This window comes from Aplidium turbinatum, chromosome 1, assembly GCF_918807975.1.
Source record: "Aplidium turbinatum chromosome 1, kaAplTurb1.1, whole genome shotgun sequence".
Taxonomy (NCBI): Eukaryota; Metazoa; Chordata; class Ascidiacea; order Aplousobranchia; family Polyclinidae; genus Aplidium; species Aplidium turbinatum.
Genome location: NC_137472.1, coordinates 44390431 through 44414764, shown reverse-complemented (window position 1 = coordinate 44414764; position 24334 = coordinate 44390431). Strand labels below are relative to the sequence as shown.

The window sequence follows — 24334 nt, the reverse complement described above, 5'->3', positions numbered from 1 at the left end:
ATAAAATTTTTATCATTTTCAGTATGATAAAAAAAGCTTTTCTTACTTTGTAATCTAAAATAATTTCATAAAATGTATATATTTTACTCGCAAATAGTTTCCAAGTTGTTCAAAGGATCATTGCATCGTATTGTTCCATTTTGTGGAGCATCTAAAGCCGGAGAGCATCGTATAGGAACACAAATAGGGGCAGGCTGGGACCACAAGCCTTCATTATCGCCATCAAAATCATCCTCACAAACTGACTCGCGGGAACCATCCAAGAAAAATCCACGATTGCATTCAAAACTACAAAATGAATGAAAGCATCACCACAACACAATTTCTAGAAGAAAAAAAAAACCGTCAAACTGGTCTGAAGCAACGTCTAAGTATAACGTTAATTTTGGGAAAGTTTGAGGGAAAACATTTTTTGATCAATCTTTTGGAGTTAAAATCATACCTGCAATTGCTCCCTTCGTTATTTTCGTTAGTGCAAAGAACTGAGCCGTCAGTTGGATTAACGTGGGGTGGTGAACATGTAATTCGGGAGCAAACTGGAACAACGTTGCTCCAAACACCAACTGCGTCACCATCAAAGTCGTTTTCGCAAATGGAAGTTAAAGATCCTATTAAGAAGTAACCTTCATCGCAAGTAAATCTGCAAGAAAAAATATGGATTGTTTAACTGATGTTTATATAATGTATTTCTTTTTAAGAACATTCCATAAACTCAAAGCGCTTATTTACCTGCATAAAGTTTCAAGATTATTTAAAAGATCATCACATGATATCCCTCCATTTCGGGGAGCGTTTAATCCAGGAACGCAAATAATTGGGCGGCAAACTGGAGGATCTTCATCCCATTCACCAAACTCGTCACCATCTCCATCGTCCTCACAAATTGAAGATTCAGATCCAACCAAATAAAAATCAACATCACACGAAAAACTGTCGACGACATATAAAAACAAGAAGTTAAAATGATTTTTTGCTTTATTCTTTTAAATAACGGTAGGGTCATATGGCACAATGACATGCATGTATGCCTATCGCTACTGGGTCAGATATTTCTGATTGAAATTGAAACTTGAGTATGCCAAAGACTTTCAAAAATACATAGTAGGCTTTTGATACATAAACTCCAACTTATACGTGCATAAAAGTAGCCAAACTCTGCCAGATTTTAACATAAACCGTAAATGGTTTTTTAAACATTTTGCTTCTGCTTTCATTTCTTTGCTGTCGAGAGTGCAATAACAATGTTACCAATTTTGCCACAAAGTTCCGACTATTTGTTTGTTTATCAGAAATGGGATCACACCTATAGTTTTGTTGACAAAAATCTTCATTAAGCCTACGTTTAACTTCGGTTTTTAACGGAAAGCATTACAACAGCTTCGCATGCAGCTCACGGAAACATCATCTTCATTGGCTCTAGAATATTATACTATCTTAATGCTTAAGCCAAATTTCAAGGAAAAATTTAGTAAAATATTTAATGCGGCTGGCCAAGATTCAAGAAAAGTCAAGATTTGCAAAAAAGCGAAATACGGCATGGGGCTGAAAAACTTTGGGCACTCCTGCCGTATAATATATAAGACTCACTTGCAAAGGCTTCCCTCGTTGATAGAATCACTGCATTCAACATTTCCGTGGTTGGGGTTCATATGTGGAGGAACACATGTAACACGGATGCAAGACGGAGCATCTTCACTCCAGACTCTTTCAGCATCTCCATCACCATCATCTCTACAGACGGAAGTTGCTGAACCGCTCAAGAAGTGTCCATTGTCACATGTGAAGCTAAAATACATCCATAACCATGATGATTAATAAAGTAGTAGGTAGTTTAATATTTGCTTTTACCGTACTTCAACTGTCATGGCATCAAAATTTAATGTTGCTTTTGGAAGATGTGAATAAGTATGAAGCAATTTTGACACCGCTCACGCGAAGCAAGGGTAACATGTACGACTCTACGTATCAAGACAATATGCACCAACAGCAGATCTTTTAAAACGCCAATTAAGGTAATCATTAGATTAGCTAATCGAGGATCAGTTTGAGAAAAGTTAAGCTATGGATAAGAACTTGGCGATCCTGAGAATAAGTATTGAACTAATTAAGTTCATGCAGTAAGCTGCTTAATCAATAAAAATAGTTTATTGGTGCATCCAACCCTAAAGTTATAAACTAGTTTACACAGTTCATATAACCTAAGCTCAAACAAGAAGTTTGTTTAGACGAATAAATATCAAGTCCAATAAAATAAGTTCAATAGAAAATTGGCATGCCGCACCTGCATGTAGTTCCCAAGTTATTGAGAGAATCGTCGCATCTTACTCCACCGTTCTCAGGATCAGTAAACCTTGGTGTACATCTTATTGGCACACAGGTTGGTGCAGGTTGACTCCATACACCTTGAGCATCCCCATCATCGTCATCATTGCAAACAGACGTTTGGAAACCATCCAAGAAGTATCCATCATCACAAGTGAAGCTGCACGAGTGTACACTACAGTAAGTATCAACATCGCGTTGTTGAATTAGAACTCAAATCAATTTAAAAAAAACTCTCCTCCTTTGAATACCGAGAAACAACATTTTGGAATGGAAAACTTAACAGAACTCGAATTCAAAATCAGTTTAGTTCAATTACCTTCTACCCGTCTCATTCTGAAACTCAATCTAAACCACCATTCCTTGTTTGAACTTTCTTTTGCAGTACAATAAAGTTACACGGACTCGGTCTCCAGACAGTGCATATCACTCGAAATGGATGTCAGACCAAGGATAAAGCAACCATGGTGTATATAAATTTTGTAGATAGCTTAAGTTTAGTTGTATTTCAGTAAAAAGATGAAATACGAAGGTGTAAACCAGGGGTGTACAAACTTGTTCCCAGGCGGGCCAGATTTGATAATGAGAAAGTGCCCGCGGGCCAACATTCTCTGACAATCTTGTTTTACGTTAATGAAATATCGCAATGCTGTATCATTTAATGTCATTTTCATACAACAGAGCAATATACAGGTTTAACTATTTTGTTGTATACATAATTATCACGGGGTATGATAACTTAGGCTGTATAATAGTCATTTGCTTTTTCATCAGAAATTAACACATCCAAAAACTTTTTAAAACGCAGCTGTGTTAATGTGACAGATGAAACTGACTTCTTGATTTCTATACCCAGGTCAAGTCTAGTTCGAGGTTAGTGACAGACAAGCGTAAAATATGATGTAGGCAGGGTTGCAAGTCGATATTGAAAAAAGTTGGGGATAAATCGATATCAATAGTCAAACAAAAAAATAGAGAAATATACGATTTCAATAGCCTCCCAAAAAAGTAGAGAAATATCCGATTTCAATAGCCTCCCAAAAAAGTAGAAAATAAAGAATAGGCTAATCGATATTAAACGCAATTAAAAAAAAAAAAAAAAATCAAGTATCTGATTTTATACTGCCTACAAGTGTTTCCTTTCTGTTCAATCATGCATAACTTCAAACAAAATGCTTATTCTTTCAACTCCGCTTGATCGGTATTGTTTAATTATATCGTTTATCTCGCATGAGCGTCAAAATATGCTATGATATCTTTGTCCGTCGTATGTTATTACGTAGAATTAAAGGTTTGAAAAAAGTCGCAAAACAATCGAATAAAAAATATCGATTCAGTCAAAAGAAGTAATGAAAAAACCATAAACAATATTGGCTGAAAAAAGAAAAGACTTCGACGTAATCGATATTGAAAAAGTAGAGAATAGCGCTATCGAATAGCGATTTGGAACCGATACTTGCAACCCTAGATGTAGGTAAGAGTCGCTGAGCTTTGACCTGGAACTGTTCAAGTTCATAACCGAGAACGTATGCTCACACAAATATTTTGAACCGAACAAGCTCAACATTTTTCTTTGCAAAGTTTCACATTTGTTGAAATTTGTTTTTATTCAGCTGCTGGTAAAAAAAAAAAAACACGAGAGAAAGTTGTTGCTGTCGTTCGCAGAGTAGCTCAATCAGCTGCAGATGAGCTGGAGCCTCATCAGGGTTCAAGCAGAAGGAAGTGATTAGCAATAAGTCCGTTACACTTATGGAAAAATCTCAAACGCGATCGTTGAATTTGCTAGAAAGAAAATGAATGAATGCTCGACTGTAACAATGTCAGCTAATTTCGCAATTATGCCGCAACAATAATTTTAACTTTCATCGCCTAGCTTTTTTTGTGAGAAAATATTGTCTTTAAAAATTTTTTAAAAATTTAATTTGAGTTGGTATGATTTCTGTGTGTTTGCGGGCCGAAAATAATATATTGTGCAACAATAGGTGCGGGCCATACAAAAACCTATCGCGGGCCGACTTTGGACTCTTCTGATGTAGACCATTTATGACTAATACCTGTTCATTGCTAAATTGGTTTATAATAAAAAGCAATGTACTTTCTTACCTACAAATACTTCCTTCATTGTTACTGTCTGTACAGTTTACAGTTCCGTTTCTTGGATCAACGTGTGGTGGTGGACAAACGATTCTTTGACAAGTCGGTGAACTCTCACTCCACACACCATCAGCATCGTTGTCTAAATCATCCAAACATTCCGAGGTTGGCGAGCCATTCACAAAGTATCCATCGTCGCATGTGAACCTATAGAAATGTTGTCACAAAGTAGTTTCTAAAAATAGAACTTTAGAATAGAACCTGTCAGAACTTTGCTTTCTCAACATCAACTGCTCTTAAGCAGTCCTTCATGTAAGCCTAAATATGGAAATTGCAGCTTTCCAGTTGTTGCTTCTAGTTTGTGGAATTGTTTATTTTTTGGTGTAAGTAAGGGAAGCTGAAAATTTAAATGAATTCAAAATTCGCTTGACAACCTACTATTTTACTGAAAATTATACCTGAAACTACCGTATTATTTTATCACTATTGTCATGCACATTGCACAGTGTCCAGGAGCATATAGTTTGCAAAATGGATGCGGCGCTATACAGATGCTGTTATTATTATTACAGTACAATATTATTATGATAGTTTTTGTGCCATACAGGTTCAACTGAGGAAACGTTGCCAGAAATAATCCAAGTCTCTAGATTTATACCCTGTTCATAAGAGTAGTTGGCAATATTAACGAAGGTTTGATTGAGACTAAATGTAAGCTGTATTCTTTATCACTATGTTTACAACGTCTTTTAAGTTTGAAAAAGACTACAATGTTTTCTGGTAAATAAGACATACAGCATACGTTCCATATAAATTCATAATGTTGTTGCAAATTTGATGGTTAAATATACAAAATATTTAGTGTTTTCAAGCATTGTTAAAGCTCTTTTTGTTGTTACTGGCAATCACTATGTCATTGTAATGAATAGAATTACTGTAGATTCACCAAATATAACACCAATAACGATCAGTATGAAATTACTAGAATTTCCAAAAAGGTTGTGCCGGGTGATTTTGCTTGACGGATTGTTAGTTATCGATCCCTGTAGCCTACTATAAGTCTACTAACGTTACATTTGTTGCCCACGACATTACTTATTTTAACACTCCATTCCATTTGTAGCCTACGTACAAGCATAGGGTTCCCAAAACGTATCTGGTATTATCACAAGAGACCCTGCCATTGTCAGGAGCATCCAAACCCGGTAAACATCGAATAGGCACACAGGTCGGCGCAGGTTCGCTCCAAACACCTTCTGCATCTTCATCACTGACGTGGTTACAAACCGACGATGGTGCTCCAGTCAAAAAGAATCCAGCATTACAAACAAAGCTGTACAATAAACAAGAATAAAGTTTAAAAAAAATTGTGACAGTTGATAATTAAATTTGATTCTTCAGCATATAATGGTAGAAAATTACGCAACAGTTGGTTGAAGGTTTTCTAAAAATGGGCAATACAATCTGTGGTGAGTATTTGGATTGCATATTATCAGGGCCATTGACAGGATTTCTCGGGCCCGGTACCAATTTATTTTCGAGTTTCCTTCATCGACAATGTTATAAATATAAAGATTGTGTACAAACTTTTATTGATGTCGTTTAAGCATGGTCATTTAACAAATCTTGCGCAATCTTAAAATTTCTTGAACCGCAAAACGTACTATCTCTAACTACTAGTATTACTTCCCGATTCCATTGATGTTTCACTAGTCATTCAAGGCTCACCAGAAGAGAATTTACAGCAAAGGTAGTGCCCAGCCAGCAAGCACATATGGGCTATATAGGCTGGTGTATGGGCCCATGTGAGCTGCCCATACGGGACCCATACACATTGTATCCGCGGGCATCACATTGAGCCAGTACGAGCTGCCCATATTCATTTATGGGTTTCATGTGGGTTGCTCACATTCAACCCACATATTAATGTGGGCTGCCCATATGTAACCCATAAATCTAATATGAGCTGCCCATAAGTAACCCATAGATCTAATATGGGCTGCCCATATGTAACCCATAAATCTAATATGGGCTGCCCATTTTAATTTTGGAAAAGTGTTTATGGGCCTTGGTCTAACATTTGCTGATTGCTGCTATCTGAAAGAGGTTTTGGTCTAATTTTTAGTGCAGAAATAGGGATAGCAAACTTCTTACCTGTGCCATTTCAGTTTTTGAGTTTGAACAAATATTAGCCTGTTTATTTTGAAATTCGTGTTTCGGGTAATATTCGTGGTTAGGGAAATCACTATACTAGACTAAATTCTTATTTTACTGTTTGGTGGCTGAAGTACCTATTTTACCACCAGAAAACTGAAGTGGGCCCGGTACCCAGAGGGGGCCCGATGCTTTACCATCTGATGGCTGATATGGCTGTTTTAACCTTTGATGGCGATTCCTTCAGATCTGATTGTATTAAGATCTTGATAATGTTTGAAGTCGCGGGGAATTTTTCAAACCCAGGCCCCTTAAATATTTCGGGCCCGGGTCCAAAAGTACCACCTAGACCCCCCTGTCAACGCCTCTGCATATTATCCATTTTTAAATTTTAAGTTTAAATAGTGTACAGTACAAAACTAAGTTAGTGAACACTGAATAAGTACCAAACAAGTACCTGCACTCGCTGTTTTCATTGTTGGAGTTTGTGCAGCTCACTTGACCATCGCTTGGATTTGTATGTGGTGGTGGGCAAGTAATGCGAGTGCAAGTCGGAGCTCGACTGCTCCACATACCGCCATGATCATTGCCATCATCATCCAGACATGTAGCAGATGGAGAACCATTCAAGAAGTACCCATCGTTACAGGAAAATCTAAAAGAAAAAAATCGTAGAAACAACAAAATAATATTTCAAAGTGCAAACATTTAATGAATTCACTGTTCAAACTCAAACAACAATACTTGTAGCGTCTCCATTCATTTTTATTTGTTTAATATGGACTGACAGGACCAAATGCATTAATCTGCGATTGACTTGCACTGAATAGCAATTAGCAGTCACAATTAGCGTGAGTTAGATAGCTTACAAAAGATGACATTGCAAAGAAGCAGTGCAATGATGTATGAAAAGGTTAAAAGAAACAAAAAATTACCCGCAAATTGTTCCCAGATTGTTGAGAGGATCGTCGCATCTTACTTTACCGTTCTCTGGATCGGTAAACCTTGGTGTACATCTTATTGGCACACAGGCTGGTGCAGGTTGACTCCAAACACCTTCAGCATCCCCATTATCGTCATCATTGCAAACAGATGTTTGGAAACCATCCAAGAAGTATCCATCATCACAAGTGAAGCTGCAAGAAAAAGCATCAAGATAGAGCTGTTTGATTCAACGCCATTTCGTACACGAGTTAGGCTTTTTGGTTCCTTTTTAAAGCTGCGTGAAGCTCCACAACTCAAATGTCTTTTTGGAACCAAAGCTTATATAAAATTGAAAAACATACTAACTTTCAGGCGGCTATTAAATACTAAATCATAAACAAAAACAGCATGTTGTAGACCTACAAACTGCTGTACCTTACCTACAAATACTTCCTTCATTGTTACTCTCTGTGCAGTTTACTGTTCCGTTTCTCGGATCAACATGTGGTGGTGGACAAACGATTCTTTGACAAGTCGGTGAACTCTCACTCCACACACCATCAGCATCGTTGTCTAAATCATCCAAACATTCCGAGGTTGGCGAGCCAATCACAAAGTATCCATCGTTGCATGTGAATCTATAGAAATGTTGTCACAAAGTAGTTTCTAAAAATAGAACTTAAGAATTGAACCTGTCAGAACTTTGCTTTCTCAACATCAACTGCTCTTAAGCAGTCCTTCATGTAAGCCTAAATATGGAAATTGCAGCTTCCCAGTTGTTGCTTGTAGTTGGTGGAATTGTTTGATTATTGGCGTAAGTAAGGGAAGCTGAAAATTTAAATGAATTCAAAACTCGCTTAACATTCTATTTTGCTGAAAATTATGTCAGAAACTACCGTATTATTTCATCACTATTGTCATGTAATGTGTCCAGTAGCATAGTGTGCACAGTGGATGCGGCGCTATATAGATGCTGTTATTATTATAACAATATTATGATTATATTTTTTATACCATACAGGTTCAACTGTGGAAACGTTGCCAGAAATAATGAAAGTCACTAAATTTATACCCTGTTCATAAGAGTAGTTGGCAATATTAACGAAGGTTTGATTGAGACTAAATGAGCTGCATTCTTTTCCACTATGTTTACAACGTCTTTTAAGTTTGAAAAAGACTACAATGTTTTCTGGTAAATAAAACATACAGTATACGTTCCATATAAGTTCACAATGCTGTTGCTAATTCGATGGTCTTTTATGCGTTCTCAAAGCAAACATACGAAATACGTTTCCAAGCATTGTTAGAGCTCTTTCTGTTGTAACTGGCAATCAATATGCTATTGTAATGAATAGAATTACTGTAGGTTCATCAAATATTACACCAATAACGATCAGTATGAAATTACTACAATTTTCAAAACGGTTGTGCCGGGTAATTTTGCTTGACGGACTGTAAGCTGCCGATCTCTGTAGCCTACTATAGGTCTACTAACTTTACATTTGTTGTCCACGACATTACTTATTTTAACACTCCATTCCATTTGTAGCCTACGTACGAGCATATGGTTCCCAAAACGTATCTGGTATTGTCACAGGAAACTCCGCCATTGTCAGGAGCATCCAAACCAGGCAGACAGCGAATGGGCACACAGGTTGGAGCAGGTTCGCTCCAAACACCTTCTGCATCTCCATCATCGTCGTCGTTACAAACCGACGATGGTGCTCCAGTCAAAAAGAATCCAGCATTACAAACAAAGCTGTACAATAAACAAGAATAAAGTTTATTAAAAAAAAAGAAAAATCGTGACTGTTAGTCATTATATTTGATTATTCAGCATAATGGTAAAAATTACGCAACAGGTGGTTGAAGGTTTTCTAAAAATGGGCAAGAGAATTTGCTGTGAGTATTTGGATTGCTCACTGACCATTTTTAAAGTTTAAGTTCAAATAATCTGCAGTACAAAAATGAGTTAGTGAACACTGAATAAGTACCAAACAAGCACCTGCACTCGCTGTATTCATTGTTAGAGTTTGTGCAGCTCACTTGACCATCGCTTGGATTTGTATGTGGTGGTGGGCAAGTAATGCGAGTGCAAGTCGGAGCTCGACTGCTCCACATACCGCTACTATCGTTGCCATCATTATCCAGACATGTAACAGATGGAGAACCATTCAAGAAGTACCCATCATTACAGGAAAATCTAAAAGAAAAAAATCGTAGAAAAAATAAAATAATATTTTAAAGTGTAAAGATTTAATGAATTCACTGTTCAAACTCAAACAACAATACTTGTAGCGTCTCCATTCATTTTTATTTGTTTAATATCGGCTAGCAGGACCAAATGCATTAATCCACGATGATCTTTCACTGAATAGCAACAAGCAGTCACAATTAGAGTTAGTTATATAGCTTGCAAACAATAACATTGCAAAGAAGCAGTGCAATGATATATGACAATGTTAGAGAAAACAAAAAATTACCCGCAAATTGTTCCCAGATTGTTGAGAGGATCGTCGCATCTTACTGCACCGTTCTCTTGATCGGTAAACCTTGGTGTACATCTTATTGGCACACAGGTTGGTGCAGGTTGACTCCATACACCTTGAGCATCTCCATCATCGTCATCATTGCAAACAGATGTTTGGGAACCATCCAAGAAGTATCCGTCATCACAAGTGAAGCTGTATTAAGTAATAAAAGATGACCATGAACAAGCATGAACAGCTAAAAGAGGTTGTAGAGAATTAAGAGCTGTGAAAGGAGAATATTTATAGAGTAGTCGAGAATCGAAGTCGACTAAACGATGAAGAAACGATGAAATTATTAGATGAAAGATTACATCAACAATTTCAAATTTACCCGCAAATTGTTCCCAAGTTATTGAGAAGATCATCACATCTCACTTCACCGTTCATTGGATCAAGAAACCCTGGAGTACATCTTATTGGCACACAGGTTGGTGCAGGTTGACTCCATACACCTTCAGCATCTCCATCATCGTCATCATTGCAATCAGATCTTTGGAGACCATCCAAGAAATACCCATCATTGCAAGTGAATCTGCAGAGACATTTCGGGAAAAGATTTAAAAAAACACATATTCAGCTCACTTTTTGCACAAGTCTTTCTTTTAAAGTTTTTTTTAACAAAAGCTGTCAAAGACACACCCTTATGGTGTTATTGGGATTATGTTATTACAAAGTTTTTGTAAACGCAAGCCTATAAAGTTAGTTTTTCACCAATGCAAATAACTCTGACCCGTTTACCCTTTGTGCATTACCGTACTTTAGTGATTTATGCAATGAAAGTATAGTATAGCCTACATGCAACTAAATGTACAAGTAAAGATTTAGAAAACTTCAGAAACTCGATGATTTAACTGCAGTGGCTATTTTGTGATAAACAGTGCTTGCCTGCAAACACTTCCATCATTGTTGGAGTTTGAGCATCTCAAACCTCCGTTGTCAGGGGCAACGTGAGGAGGAGGACAAGTAATTTGAACGCAAACAGGAGCCGGATGATTCCAAACACCTTGAGCATCGTTATCATTGTCATCAACACATTGTGATGCCTGTGTACCACGTCGGAAGAAGCCATTATCACAAAAAAATCTAGAAAACGCGATCGAAAAATTTATTAGCCTAGTGGTAATCAAAATATCGTAATTAAAGATGTATTATGTTAATGTTGTTATGTTTGACTTAACTCGTGCAAAGAAGGTATGAATATTGATAGATTTCCAAGATTACAAGACTAGTGATTTTTAGTTAAAATGTAATCAATAACTAAAAAATTTCCTTTATAAGTGAGCCCAGTGGCGCAGCCAGGAATTTTGAAAGGTGGGGGGTTGACGGCCAGCGTGCGAAACCCGACGGCGTGTTTTCCTAAGACAACACCCAGCGGCGAGGGGTCTGCGGGGCCTCCCCTGGAAATTTTTAAAAAATTACTTTGAATTTGATGCATTCTGAAAGCATTTTCACAAAAATGTAGGTATGAATGTTCCTGTGAAATGGTGGTGTCCGGTGGCATAGCAAAAGTATGAGATCATGTTTTTTTTGGCATTTTTCGGGAGTAAAGCCAAGTCTCTATGTTTTCTTATTGCTAATTTTTGGCTGAGATATTTGAATGTTTGGTATTGGCAAAACTCGCTCTTTTAATGCAGTTTTGTATAAAATTAGACAAACTTTGTTTTGGAGATATAAAGAGACTGAAAGCATCATTTTCAATATCGTGACGTCACACGCGTGCCAAAGGTGGGTTGAAACCCCCAACCTCCTCTTGGCTACGCCACTGAGTGAGCCCATATTTTAGATCCTTTTTATCACTTACGCCTCAACTAAACAAATCGAAATTACTTTGAAGTAAAGCGATATACAGTAGGCTATCTCTGCAACATAATATTGTATTTTGATTTACTTGCAGCTTGTCCCAAGGATGTTATTTGGGTTGGAACATGTTACTCTTCCATTTAAAGGGTTTCTAAAACTTGTAGAACAGATGATTTGTCGGCAAATAGGAGCAGGGTCAGTCCATACACCAAATTCGTCCCCGTCTAAATCATCACTACAAACAGTTGTTTGTGAACCATCCAAGAAGAATCCAGAAGTACACGCAAAGCTAAAGAACGTAAACCGCGTTTAAATAAATGGAAATCTCTAGTATAATTAGTAAAGTGGGCTATCTAGCAGTAAAACGTGAACTTTAACATTTTGATTGAAAATGAAAATTTGCTATAAAATATAGCCTAGGCTAGTTAGCTACTAACGCTTTCATTTAAATACTAGCTTCATATCCATCAAATTGTATCTGATACTTTTAATAGTAGCCTGCACTGTTCAATGTTGGCTTGTGCGTGGTGTCATTATTTAAACTGGTGCTGAACTAGAAGTAAGAAAGGTTTTGCGTTGTCGAAGTCCGATATTTCAAGTCCAACTCCATATTTGTGATAGCCTAATATTTAGAGATGACTTGTGTAACCTGCAAATGCTTCCAGCATTATTTTCTTCTGTGCACTCAACGTCACCATTTGAAGGATTTCTTTGACGTGGAACGCAAATAACTTTGGAACAGGTAGGTGCAGGTTCACTCCATTCACCAAGAGCGTCATTGTCATCATCATCTTCGCATCGCGATCTCGGAGAGCCGTTCAAGAAATATTGAGCGCGGCAGGTGAAGCTGATAAAACGTTTAAAGTATTTTTTCTTAAAGTAAATTAATATCAGAGAGGAGAAAGCAAGATTTTATGACTCCTTAACATTGGGCAATACAAGCAGCAACGATTCATTACTAGTTATTCATTTTGTAGCTAACTTACAGTCACCTGCACAAACTTCTTTCATTGTTAAAGTCCGAGCAAGTGACATCTCCATTTCTTGGGTTGCGGTGAGGAGGTCTGCATGTGATTCTTCTGCACACTGGAGCTGGTTGGCTCCACTCTCCATCATCATCGAAATTTCCATCATCCTCACAAAGTGAATTAATGGACCCATCCAAATAATGTCCAGCGTCACACATAAAACTGTATCAACGAACGCATTTTGATTATGTGGGTTTTATGTAGTAGGCCTAGGCTGTAACACTGCTGCAATTCAGCAGTCAAATTGATTTTTTCAGCTCAAGCGGTGAACGAAATTAAATAGATTTTAATGCATTGAATGATTTATATTATCTGTATATTCTGATCAAAATACACTTAGGCCTAACGTAAAAAAGACTTATCTTTTAACCTTCGTCTGAAGGCATAATTTTACAACGCTGTACAGGTGGCATAGGTACAATTGTAGATTCATACACTATATGTTGCATGAATATCAGCGTATGCATATTTTCTGTATAGTTTTCATTGATCTAAAAGTTCCTAAACACTATGCTCAGGCATATTCCATATTCAACGAGGATTGTTGGCAGATGCTATGTCTAGACGAGAAGCGGAAACTACGTAAACCTATGAAAAGCTGTGTGGTGTTCACGTCCAACTTGTTTGTGACGAACATTCACATACAAAGACAACTTTGTGCTATTTGTGACAATAAATAAGCTTCTTAAATTATTGTTGAAATGGCAATAAGGTGTTTCGTATTCTTTTATTGCAACAAAAAATTATTCCTTCAAAAATATAAATTAGTTTTTTTTTTTCTTGCATTAATTCCGTACAAAATATGCGAAGATACAATTGTACCTATGCCGCCGGTTAAGGGTGTAAAAAAACTTGGCCCCCTATCCCGGGAGCGTGTTGAGCGTTATTCTCAAATTTGGCCTATGCAATCTAACTTAAAAATGTAGAAATGTTAGAAAATGTCAGGTTGATACAGCTTCCAGTAAAAAAGATATCACATTTTAAAACAGCAAAAGTTACAATAAAATTGTACCTATGTCGCCAGACGAAGGTTATGACAACCAGACGACATGGACATATGTTAAGTATAACAGTGTTGAAAATGTAAAAAGTCTCTTATCTTACGTAGGCTATATTGAATGCTCGAAATCATCCGAGAAACTAAAGTTTTATCCTGCAAAGCGTCTGTTTCGTTGCTACCTGGCACTGCTGATGACAGTAAATTGCAGTGTGTTATAGGCTACAGTAGCCTCAACTTACAGGCAAAGACTTCCTTCAAGGTTTTCATCAGAACAATTAACGTCTCCATTTGTCGGATTGGAATGAGGAGGTTTACAAGTAATTCTCCTGCAAAGAGGAGGAGGAGAGCTCCACAAACCAAGATTGTCTCCGTCGAGATCATCTCTACAGGTTGAACGCAGGGTGCCTTCCAAGGAATAACCAGGTAGGCAGTTGAAGCTAAAAACAATGTCGTCACTTACAGAATGTTCTTCTTGACCGTCTTATAGCCTACCTTATAATATCAATCTCATTCGAACAAAAAGATTTTTATTTTAAAACTTACACTCTATAATCTTGTCGAACAACCTTGAAAATTAAATACACATGGTAAAGTAGCCTACATGATTTGTTCTATTTTACAGCACGTCAAGATGTTAAATTAAAATTGAGCCATACTATAAGCTACACTTTAGCTCAAGGGTGTTCAAAATCCGGGCCGAGGGCCAAATCCGCCAGCGAGACTTTTTTGTGTGGCCCGCGCCTTTTGTTGCACAATGTGTTATTTTTGGCCCGTGAAAACACAGAAACCATACAAATTCAACTTGCATTTTGTGCAAAATTAGTAAAAACCGTATTTACTCACAGACAAAAGCCAGGCGAGAAAAGCTAGAATCATTATTGCGACAAAATTGCGAAATCAATTATTTCTTGCCTGGAGAATGATACAGGAGAGTGATAGAGTGATATTCGTTCATTTTCTTGCAAGCAAATTCAACAACCCCTTTAGAGATTTTGCTGCAAATGTATAGGACTTATTGCTATTTACTTCTTTCTGCTTGAACCCTGATGAGGCTCCGACTCTCCTGCATCTAATTGAGCTTCTCTCCGAAACTGACAGTTTCACAGAGCAGCGTCTTTCTCTCGTGTCTTTTATCTGCAGCTGGATAAAAACAAATTTCTAGAAATGCGAAACTTTTCAAGAAAATATTGAGCTTGTTCGATTCAACATATTTGTGTGAGCATAGGCCGGCTGCATAGCCAAGTGGTGAGAGCCTTGGTTCGACATGCAATAGGGCGCCGATTCAACATCTGATGAGCCCGTGGCCGCGTCTTTGGCAAGACGCTTAATATCACACCGTCGATTGAGGAGAAGCCCATTCGACTATTATATAGCCCTTGATTTCTCTCATGATTATGAACAGTAGCCTATACTGCTCCATAGAGAAATTCTTACGGACCTTCTTAGGGCTATGGCCGGCTAAACTGAGCAGTGTGAGAATACATTCCGGGGTAGACTTATGAACTTGAATTGCGACCGCTTGAGATCAAAGCTGAGCGACTCCTGCCTTCGTGATGTGTTACGCTTGTCTATCACTAACCTCGAACCAGACCTGATCTGGGTAGAGAAATCAAGACGTCAGTTTCATCCTTCATATCAACACTGCTGTGTTTTACAAAGTTTCTAGATGTGTTAATTTCTGGTAGAAAAGCAGATAACGTATACAGTCTAACTTATCATATCCCGTGCAAAGATGCGCAAGATCACCTGTTTGGTTGATCTTGAAGATCAAGATCACCAAGAATACGTGATCTTGAAGATCACCCAACAGTGTGATCTTGAAGATCAAGATCACTTTCAAGATCACTTTTTGGGGTAGTTGAAAAAATGCAGTTTTTGATCGATGAGGGTGTAAAAAAACAAATTTTACACGTAAGCAACCTAGTTAAAGGTCATTGGCCAATTGCAAACTTTTGTTTTTAACTACTTGAACATTGGCCTAAAAGTTGTACAAAGTTTATGACTGTTGCTATCATCAATCGTTGCTGTAGTTTGAGTAGGATCGAAAGTTTGCAACCTCAAGGCTTAGTGTTATTTCGACTACTTCGGTCGTGTACTGTTTAGTCGACCCGTATTGGATGCCTGCGCATAATTTGAGTTGTTGTACAGTTTAATCTTCATCAAGGGCTTTCAGACCATCCAGCACTGATAGAGGTAGGCGCAAATGGTTGTTTTGATTTGCATCCAATGGAATACCGGTAGTTCTCCAATAGATCACTTGACAAAGAAACCTCAAGATCGAACGGCCCTGGTTCGGCTCTCGGGGTATTTGCTTAACTACGCATTTCAAAGACAGCTCTCAAATCAGCGGCACCTAGTGAATGAAATGATTAACAGCCATCAGCAACAACACCAACAATCAGAAACTTTACTCAGCCTATCTTGGTAACCAGGCATGCATTAGTGATTCAAAGCTTAAACAAGTATGCGAAACTTCCAGGATCAAGCTCTCAAAGATGAAATAATCTCAAGGGGGGATAATCGGAAGAACATTTTTGAACTACACCATTTTTCATCAAAGTATTGGTCAGATCTGAGGTCAGATAAACCGTTTCAAACAAAATCAAAAAGTATATAAAAAAAGATAGCATCTATTTACACATTTTAGGGCTAGGCTATATACTATTTTTTATTCTTAACCTATATTAACCTAAACAATTCTCAGTCTGGTTGGTGCACTGCAGTGTGCAGTAAGCCACTTCACGTGACCAAATTCGGCTAGAGTTCTTTTTTTTTATCATCGCCAACCTAAACTTTTCAAACATCTAAGATTGAATCAACGAAAGCAAACAAAATTTTAGAATTCACAAAACAGAAATGTAAACAAATTTTAGTAATTTTTTATCATTTTTTGATATACAGTCGTAGGCTGGTTACTACAGAAAGCTTTTTCTATTTTGAAATGACAACTCTAACCAAACTCGATTGAGACTTCAAATCGATTATTATTATACGCAAGAGTCATATTAACAGTAGCTAAATGGTAGTAGTTACCACTAATTAGCCTACTTTGTACAGTAGTACCAGTTAAAAAAAATGTCTCTATATTATGTAATAAGTCAACTTAACTTCCAAAGTGATCTTGATCTTATTGATTTTCAAGATCAAGATCACACAACAAAAAGTGATCTTAGATCAAGATCACTAAAATAAAAGTGATATTGTGATCACTTGTGATCTTCAAGATCAAGATCACGCCCATCTCTGATCCCGTGATATGTATAGGCTATAACAAAATACTTAAACCTGCATATTAGTATACCTGCAGTGGCGTACGCAGGGGGGGGGGGGGGGCATTGGGCCATGGCCCTCCCCCCCCCCCTTAAAAATGTTTTAGTAGTTAACGACGTAGATTAAGGCATTTAATATGTTTTGCATTGCTCTTTCAAAGCAATTACTGTAACAATGTTGTTTTATAGACTAAGCCAATACGAAATACATAGCCCAATCCACCTACCCCACCCCAGGTATGCCAATGTAGCATAGTGTTCTGTAAGCCTATTATAGTGATTAGTGACAGAGAAATGGATAAAGTCTAAACTAGGGATATCAATGGCCAGTGGCATAGCCAAGGGGGGGTTGGGCCTTGGGGGTTACAACCCCACTTTGGCACGCGTGTGACGTCACGATATTGAGAATGATGCTTTCAGTCTCTTTATGCTTGAGAATGATGGTTTCAGTCTAAAAAAAACTTGCCTAATTTTAAACAAAACTGCATTAAAAGAGCGAGGTTTGCCAATACCAAACATCTCAGCCAGGAATTAACAACAAGAAAACATAGAGACTTAGCTTTATTTCCGAAAAATGCCGAAGAAAACATGATCTTATCCTTTTGCTATGCCACCTGACTGCACCATTTTACAGGAATATTCATACCCACATTTTTGTTAAAAATGCTCTCAGAATGCACCAAATTCAAAGTAATTTTTCAAATTTTTCTGGGGGAGGCCCCCCAGACCCCCCGCCGCTGGGTGTCGTCTTAAGCGAAAATGCCGTCGGGCTTCGCCCGCCGGTCGTCAAAACCCCCTCTTTCAAAATTCTTGGCTACGCTACTCTCAATGGCCCCCCCTTGAGAAAATCCTGCGTACGCCACTGTATACCTGTATATTAACCTTGCTTGTTGTATGAAAATGACATTAAATAATTAATACAACATTGCTGTATATTCATCTTTCCTTACGCAAAAACAATTAGGATTATCAAAGACTGTTGGCCCGCTGGCACTTCCGCATTATCAAATCTTGCCCGCCTGGTAAAAAGTTTGTACACCCCTTCTTTAGCGACACAGCCAAGTCAGCCATCATCATTGACTCTTTTCGGGTTCATGTTTATGGTTAGGTTTCTTTGATACAATATTATACAAGAAATTAAGAGTACGAGTGCTGGGCAAGTAGATAGGCTACAAAGCAAACAAAGCTACTGATTGTCATGTATTTCACAGAGATATACGACAAGTGGCTCCTCGTTCCCCATCCTGTGAGTAACATCTGCACCTAAGCAGAAGATGCCAAACGAAACTTGTCAACCAAGAGCCTCCACCCGGACGGCACAGCTGCAAGGGGCAATGGACAAGCTCAGACTCCCCACCATTCTGCAGCTCAACATAAAAGGCTACACAACAAGCAAGATCAAAGTTGTGGAGCAGCTTGCCCATACCAACCGGGCACTCGTCATCCATCCATGTATTTCACTAAACTGTAATCAGACCTGCAAACGCTTCCCTCGAGATTGCTGCTGGTGCATTCAACTTCGCCGTTTCGAGGATTTCTGTGAGGTGGACGGCATTCGATTTTGCGGCAACTTGGAGCGGGGTTGCTCCATACACCTTGATCATCCCCATCCCCATCGTTTTTGCACGTAGACGAAGGTCGTCCAACCAGAGAATACGTGTCGTCGCAAGTAAATCTGTAAGTTTGCAAAAAACGAAATGCCATTATAGGCCTTAGTAAATGAGTCTTTTGAATAGTAATTCAAATTCTACTGGTTTTACATGGAGCACATCTTACATCTTTTTTTAATAGATATAAGCTTGATGCTTTTAAACTAGTCTCAATATTTTAGCCTGGCTATATTTAAAAAGTTGTTGCAATATGTACTACACTGTAAATTGTCTTTTTTATTGACCATGTTGGCCTTGAACTGATAATCGGAGGACATGTAGCAAGAATGATAGACAGCAGATAGACCAAAATAACCACAGAATGAACAAAAACTAGAGTAAGACGGAAAAGAAGATGGCGGATGACAGTGAAGAAAATATTGGTATCACCTGATGAGAACAATGAAAGACAAAATGGTGTAGAAACATATGTGGTGGCCATCTGCCAGCAGTGGCATGACTGGCTGTTTGATGATGATCATGATATGGCCAGTGGGTTACATGGAGCAACTATGAAAAATCGTTTCAAGATTTTCGAACCACAACTTCATCGAGGTCCAAAAAAGCTTTTTCTCGAGCACCGTAAAAGGAAGTTCTCATTAGATAAAAGAATAACCACTTAATGTTTCTTCTTGAAATTTTTCTAGTTAGTTTAAAAAAGGCAAAAAAAGACTATGAAGTTTACCTATGTCATGATGGTCGATGGTTTATCAAATTCGTCTAAAAATGGTTCTACATGGCTTCTATGTTTTGCTGCACAATTGGGATATCATGGACTCCTTTTTACTTTCAATTGAAAAAAAAAGGTGAAACCGTTAAGTTATTGTTACTTCAACTGAATATCAAAGTAAGCTTCAAATTGCATGCTTACCGTATTTTAAGAAAGGGGAATAAAAAATAGTCTAGTTTATGTAATCTATGCCCAGTTTTGTTCAAACCAATATTATGTTCAATGACACACAAATAACTTTCACTCTGCAAAAAAAATCGAATTAACGTAAAGCTTACCTGCAAAAACTGTAAAGGTTGTTTTCATCCGTACAGTCAACTTGCCCATTTTCTGGATTTTCATGAGGAGGGTTACATGTTAAAGAAATACAAGTAGGAGCTGGATTACTCCATTTTCTGGTACGAACTGAAACACAAGAAAATGAAAATGAATGATGGTTAATAGCTTTAGCCTAGTTGTAAAACGGTTTTTCCTCAGATGAAAAAAGTTTTAGAATTATCCATGCAGCCTAAACATGCATGGTCTATATAACAAGGCCAAGAAAAGATAAGCATGTCACTGTGCGGGCCAAGAGATTTTAAAATTTTGGCTCATGGTTGGAGTCGTTAAAAAGGAGTTGGAGTCGTTAAAAAGGCCGACTCGGACTCCGATTTGATACAAAACGATGGACAATCAAATTTTTGTTTGCAGTTTTTTTTTCAAATTATTGTTTCTTGTTCTGTAGCCTATAGGCCCTATTGCGCTTTAAAAATTCACCAAGAAATAGAATTGTTTGTTTTCTTCATTTTATGTGAGATTCCCGTTTCAATATCGATTGCAACTTAAGTGAAATTAAATTAAAAAAATAAAAATAAAAAGGACAAAAATTTGAAAACACCTGGCAACCCTAAAAACTCTGCCAATACTGAAGCCGGAGTCGGAGTCGGAGTTGAAGCTGAGTCGGCCAGTTATAATTCGAGGAGTCAGAGTCATACATTTTTTGTATTTCACAGCCCTGTATTATAAACCATGTCGATGAAAAGAGTTTCAAGCAACTCCATTTCAAGCATGCAAGGAAAATGAACAAAAAACAGTTGGTGAGAGAAGAATATAGGAAATTGGTGCACTTTTGTCTCGCTAACAATGTAAAATAGAACCTTATTAGGAGTGTAATACAAACTCCCGGCAGGAGCTAACGAGCCAATCTGTTTTTCTGTTTAAAATGCATGAGATTTCATTCATGAATTAGCTAAAATCGCTGTTAAATTTTTAATTGAGGAACATGCAAGATATTAACTTAGTGTTCAATAGCATTTAGGTAACTCACGACATATAGTTCTGCTTTCTCCCGAGAGACGGAACCCAGGATTGCATTCGTAGAGACATCTACTGCCGATATTGTTTCGATCATTGCAATCAACCTGTCCATTGTCAGGGGGCCTTCGAAGTGGATAGCAAAATCTCGCTACGCAAGAACATTTCAGTTTTTCAATACATCAAGTAAAGTTTCACTGGTGTTAGAGAAAAAGTGTGTAAATCTGGAAAAGACGATTATTGACATAGGTTAACCATGGGTTAACTCATAACGTTGCTGAATAGACAAATGAACAAGCTCGTAAATAGGCGAGCTTAGCTTGGAATAACTAAACCTTGTAAGATTCTCTGGTAACAAATAAATGTTTTGTAACTAAACTTAAAACCTAGGTTTTTCCAATTATTTTTTTTTAATTTGGTTGAAATGTATCATAATTAGGGCAACCAATTTTTGACCTAAAAACTTGAAATTTTGACTTTATAATTTACTAATTTTGACCAAATTTTGACCAATAACTTTCTGCGTTTGCAAACCAAATGCGAAATACAAAGCATATTAGAAATCAAACCGTTAGGTAAGGATATATTCTATTTTCTAATGAAATAAAAGAAAATAGTGGAAGACTCAACGACACCACAGCTAACGAACAGGTAATGAAAGTCACTCGAAAAACTGCAAAAGATAAATATGGAGTGTCTTTAAATATCCGGAAATTACTGAGAGGGTTCTGCAGTATTATACTTCAACATCAAGTAATGTTTCACATTATCGCCTTTGAAGTTCCTGTCTTCTGTCATTCACCTTTAGGTGTTCAGGTATAATCAGAAGCGTAATCAAGCAGTAGGCTACTGTACTACAAACTTTAGAAGAATTTGATTTAATTTTTTACAACTTTGAAACCTTTCTTCGTGTCAGCCTGAAGTTTAGTTTATGGACGTTTTATAAACTTTGAACAAGGCAGAAAAATTTAGACTTTATTGACTTTTGGTTGCCCTAGTCATAATTATTAGCTACGCAGCTGATAGGTGAAAGCAGATGATCCCATTTCATGGTCCTTTTGACGAAATTTTTTGTCCTTTTAACGTCTTCTTCATTTGTGTTGCCTGATCCAGGTATGGCCGGGCTCAGAAGACTGGTTAGTCCAGTTTTTCTCTATTAGCTTGATTTATAGATATTTCTTTCTTGTCACAGAATAGTTTCATATAAGTTGTCATTCTTTTTCAGGTGCGTGCTTTTCATTAAGTTCACCAGATAAAGAAAGATTTTGCAGTTTTTGTCTGTTTGACGTGGTGGAGAAATTTATAGTGAGTAGCATGGATATTTTTCACTAAAGATCTAGTTTGATTCATTTGGAGTAAAATTTTTGTGTTTGTCTTCTTTGCTGGTCATGAAACATCTTGCGTTCTGCGGAGTGCGGAAGCATCACATTTCCAATGCATTAATTTTTTCAGCCTTATTTGTAAGGATGCTCCAAATTTCGGAGTTGTGGCCTACAGTAGTGAAAACAGAGTAGGCCTATATCTAGCAATTTAAAACCCTTAATCTTGCCTTATAAAAGAGATATTTTTATTAAAAAAAGCGTTTCATTTGATAAAAGTTTACGTTTGCTTAAGCTGCTGCTATGTCGAATTCCGTTTTGTTTTGTGCGTTCCGGTTCATTATTAGGCTCGAGGCTACCCTACAAAGGTATTTGATTTCTTTAACCTGTAAATCATTCCATTCACAGATAAATTGCAAACAGGAGTTTTGGTTGTTTTTTTGCTTTTCTTCTTGAAAAAATCTCTGCCTATTTTTTGTAGTCAAATGCTACATTTGTCAAAAATCTTCATATCTATTGTTCGCAGTCAAATGCTACACTCGTCTCTGCCACAAGCTTAAAGAAAAACAATGAATGTTACAACTACTACACACATGGGACATACATGCGCATCGGGGTACTGGATTGTTAAATCTAGCTTCTGTTGCATCGCTGTTCAGTTCACAAACACTCCCTTCATCTCCGATAAGTGTGTAGCCTTAAACAAATCAATAAAAACGTAATTAAAACTATAATCGTGTACATTATAACCTAAGGCCTACAAGTTTAGTAAACAGAGCTTAAAACGGCGTGGTTTGGAATTGGTTGTTGAATACTCTTACAAAATTGAAAATTTATAAGAGTATTTTTGTAAGTAGCCTACCAAAATTGCATTTGAAGCCGCAAACAGTTCCAACAACGACCGTGTTTTTGAAGTCTTCTTCTACTGGAGCACATTGTTTTCTTCCGTTTCTCGGAGTTGGAATTTTTTCACATTCTGGCATATCACCAACAGCTGCATGCATGAAAGACAAAATGAAATTGTTGAGGTTCATATAGAAACTAACCACAAAATAACAATAAGACAAAGACCAGTCACCAACACGTGCAGGCCCTGATGTAAACCACATTCCAAAAGCCATATTGGCCTGAATGCTGCAGACCAGTTCTTTTTAGAAAAGCTGGTTTGATTGAGGGAAGTCGGCCTGCCTTAAAGTTGTAAGGCTGTTACATTCACGTTCTTACGCTTATATGCATAATAAGCGTATTACCCAACCACTCCGGAGTCCTGACAAAATATTTCACATTATAGCAAATCCAATAGTCTAGGTCTAGGCTAGTGGAACGAGTCATGACTGGATTCATTTTTTTTTGTATTGTTTTATTATGATTAGGAGCGTGTAGCAAAATAGAACAGTTACATAAATTGTTCATGAAATTTTGTTTCAAATTTAATTTAAGCCAATAATTTACAGACTCTGTCAATCTCGGTGACCGGGCCAGCGTCAGTGGTTAAAAGCCTCTACAAGTATGCAAAAGTGTCCGGATTGAGCTCTGAAACAAGTTTTCACAGTACGAAGATACCGAATCCCACAATCAATCAATCAATTCTAATCTAAAAACGTACGATCCACACAAAGTTCTGTTGGTCTGTTACACAGATCGTGGTTGCAGCAGCATCGGCAGACAGAGCTTGGTGTTCTTGGGTTGCATTGATATGTACCCCAAGCTGCTCGAGGATTCTAAACAACAATTACAAGGTTGTTATGAATTAGTTAGTTAATGCACGGCTTTACGTCCTTTGTTCCCCGTATTGTGAGGGTTGTACGTCAGTAAGTGTCGATCTGGCTTGACAACCGTTTTCAACGTACTCTTATTTTGAACATTAACCGCCACAAGGTTTCCCTTTCGAAGGTCGCTCCTCACTTGATCGCACCACTTCTTCTTTGGTCGTCCTCGTGGATTACGCCTTCTATTTCCATCGACAGAATCTTCTTATGCCAGGAGTCCTTTTCTATTCGTTGTAGCCTACGTGGCCATACCAACGGAGTCTCCTCCATCGTACGACCTCTTCTACTTGGTGGATGCCAAGCCTTCTTCTCAATTCTTCAATGGATACTCTGTCCGCCAGTCGTTTTGAGCATATCTACTTCACCTTAGCGTTGTCATTAAAACGCTTGTTGCTCTTGGCAATGACTGGCCACGTCTCACTGGCATAAAGCATTGAGCTTCTGACACACAT

At 37.6% G+C, this 24334-nt stretch overlaps 1 protein-coding gene across 1 annotated transcript; it reads right to left on the bottom strand.

Moving 5' to 3' along the window:
- Positions 1-83: 83 nt before the first annotated feature.
- LOC145766180 (complement receptor type 1-like) lies at positions 84-24334 on the bottom strand. Its single transcript, XM_082577840.1, has 26 exons — positions 24248-24334; positions 23720-23834; positions 22976-23107; positions 22718-22810; positions 20808-20945; positions 19780-19906; positions 18600-18797; positions 14093-14290; positions 12818-13015; positions 12475-12672; positions 11914-12114; positions 10911-11108; positions 10357-10557; positions 9978-10178; positions 9500-9697; positions 9053-9253; positions 7935-8132; positions 7506-7706; positions 7028-7225; positions 5549-5749; positions 4426-4623; positions 2282-2482; positions 1588-1785; positions 730-930; positions 443-640; positions 84-288 (listed from the first exon to the last, which is right to left on the bottom strand). The coding sequence occupies exons 1-26, from the start codon at positions 24332-24334 to the stop codon at positions 84-86; spliced, it is 4683 nt and encodes a 1560-aa protein (XP_082433966.1).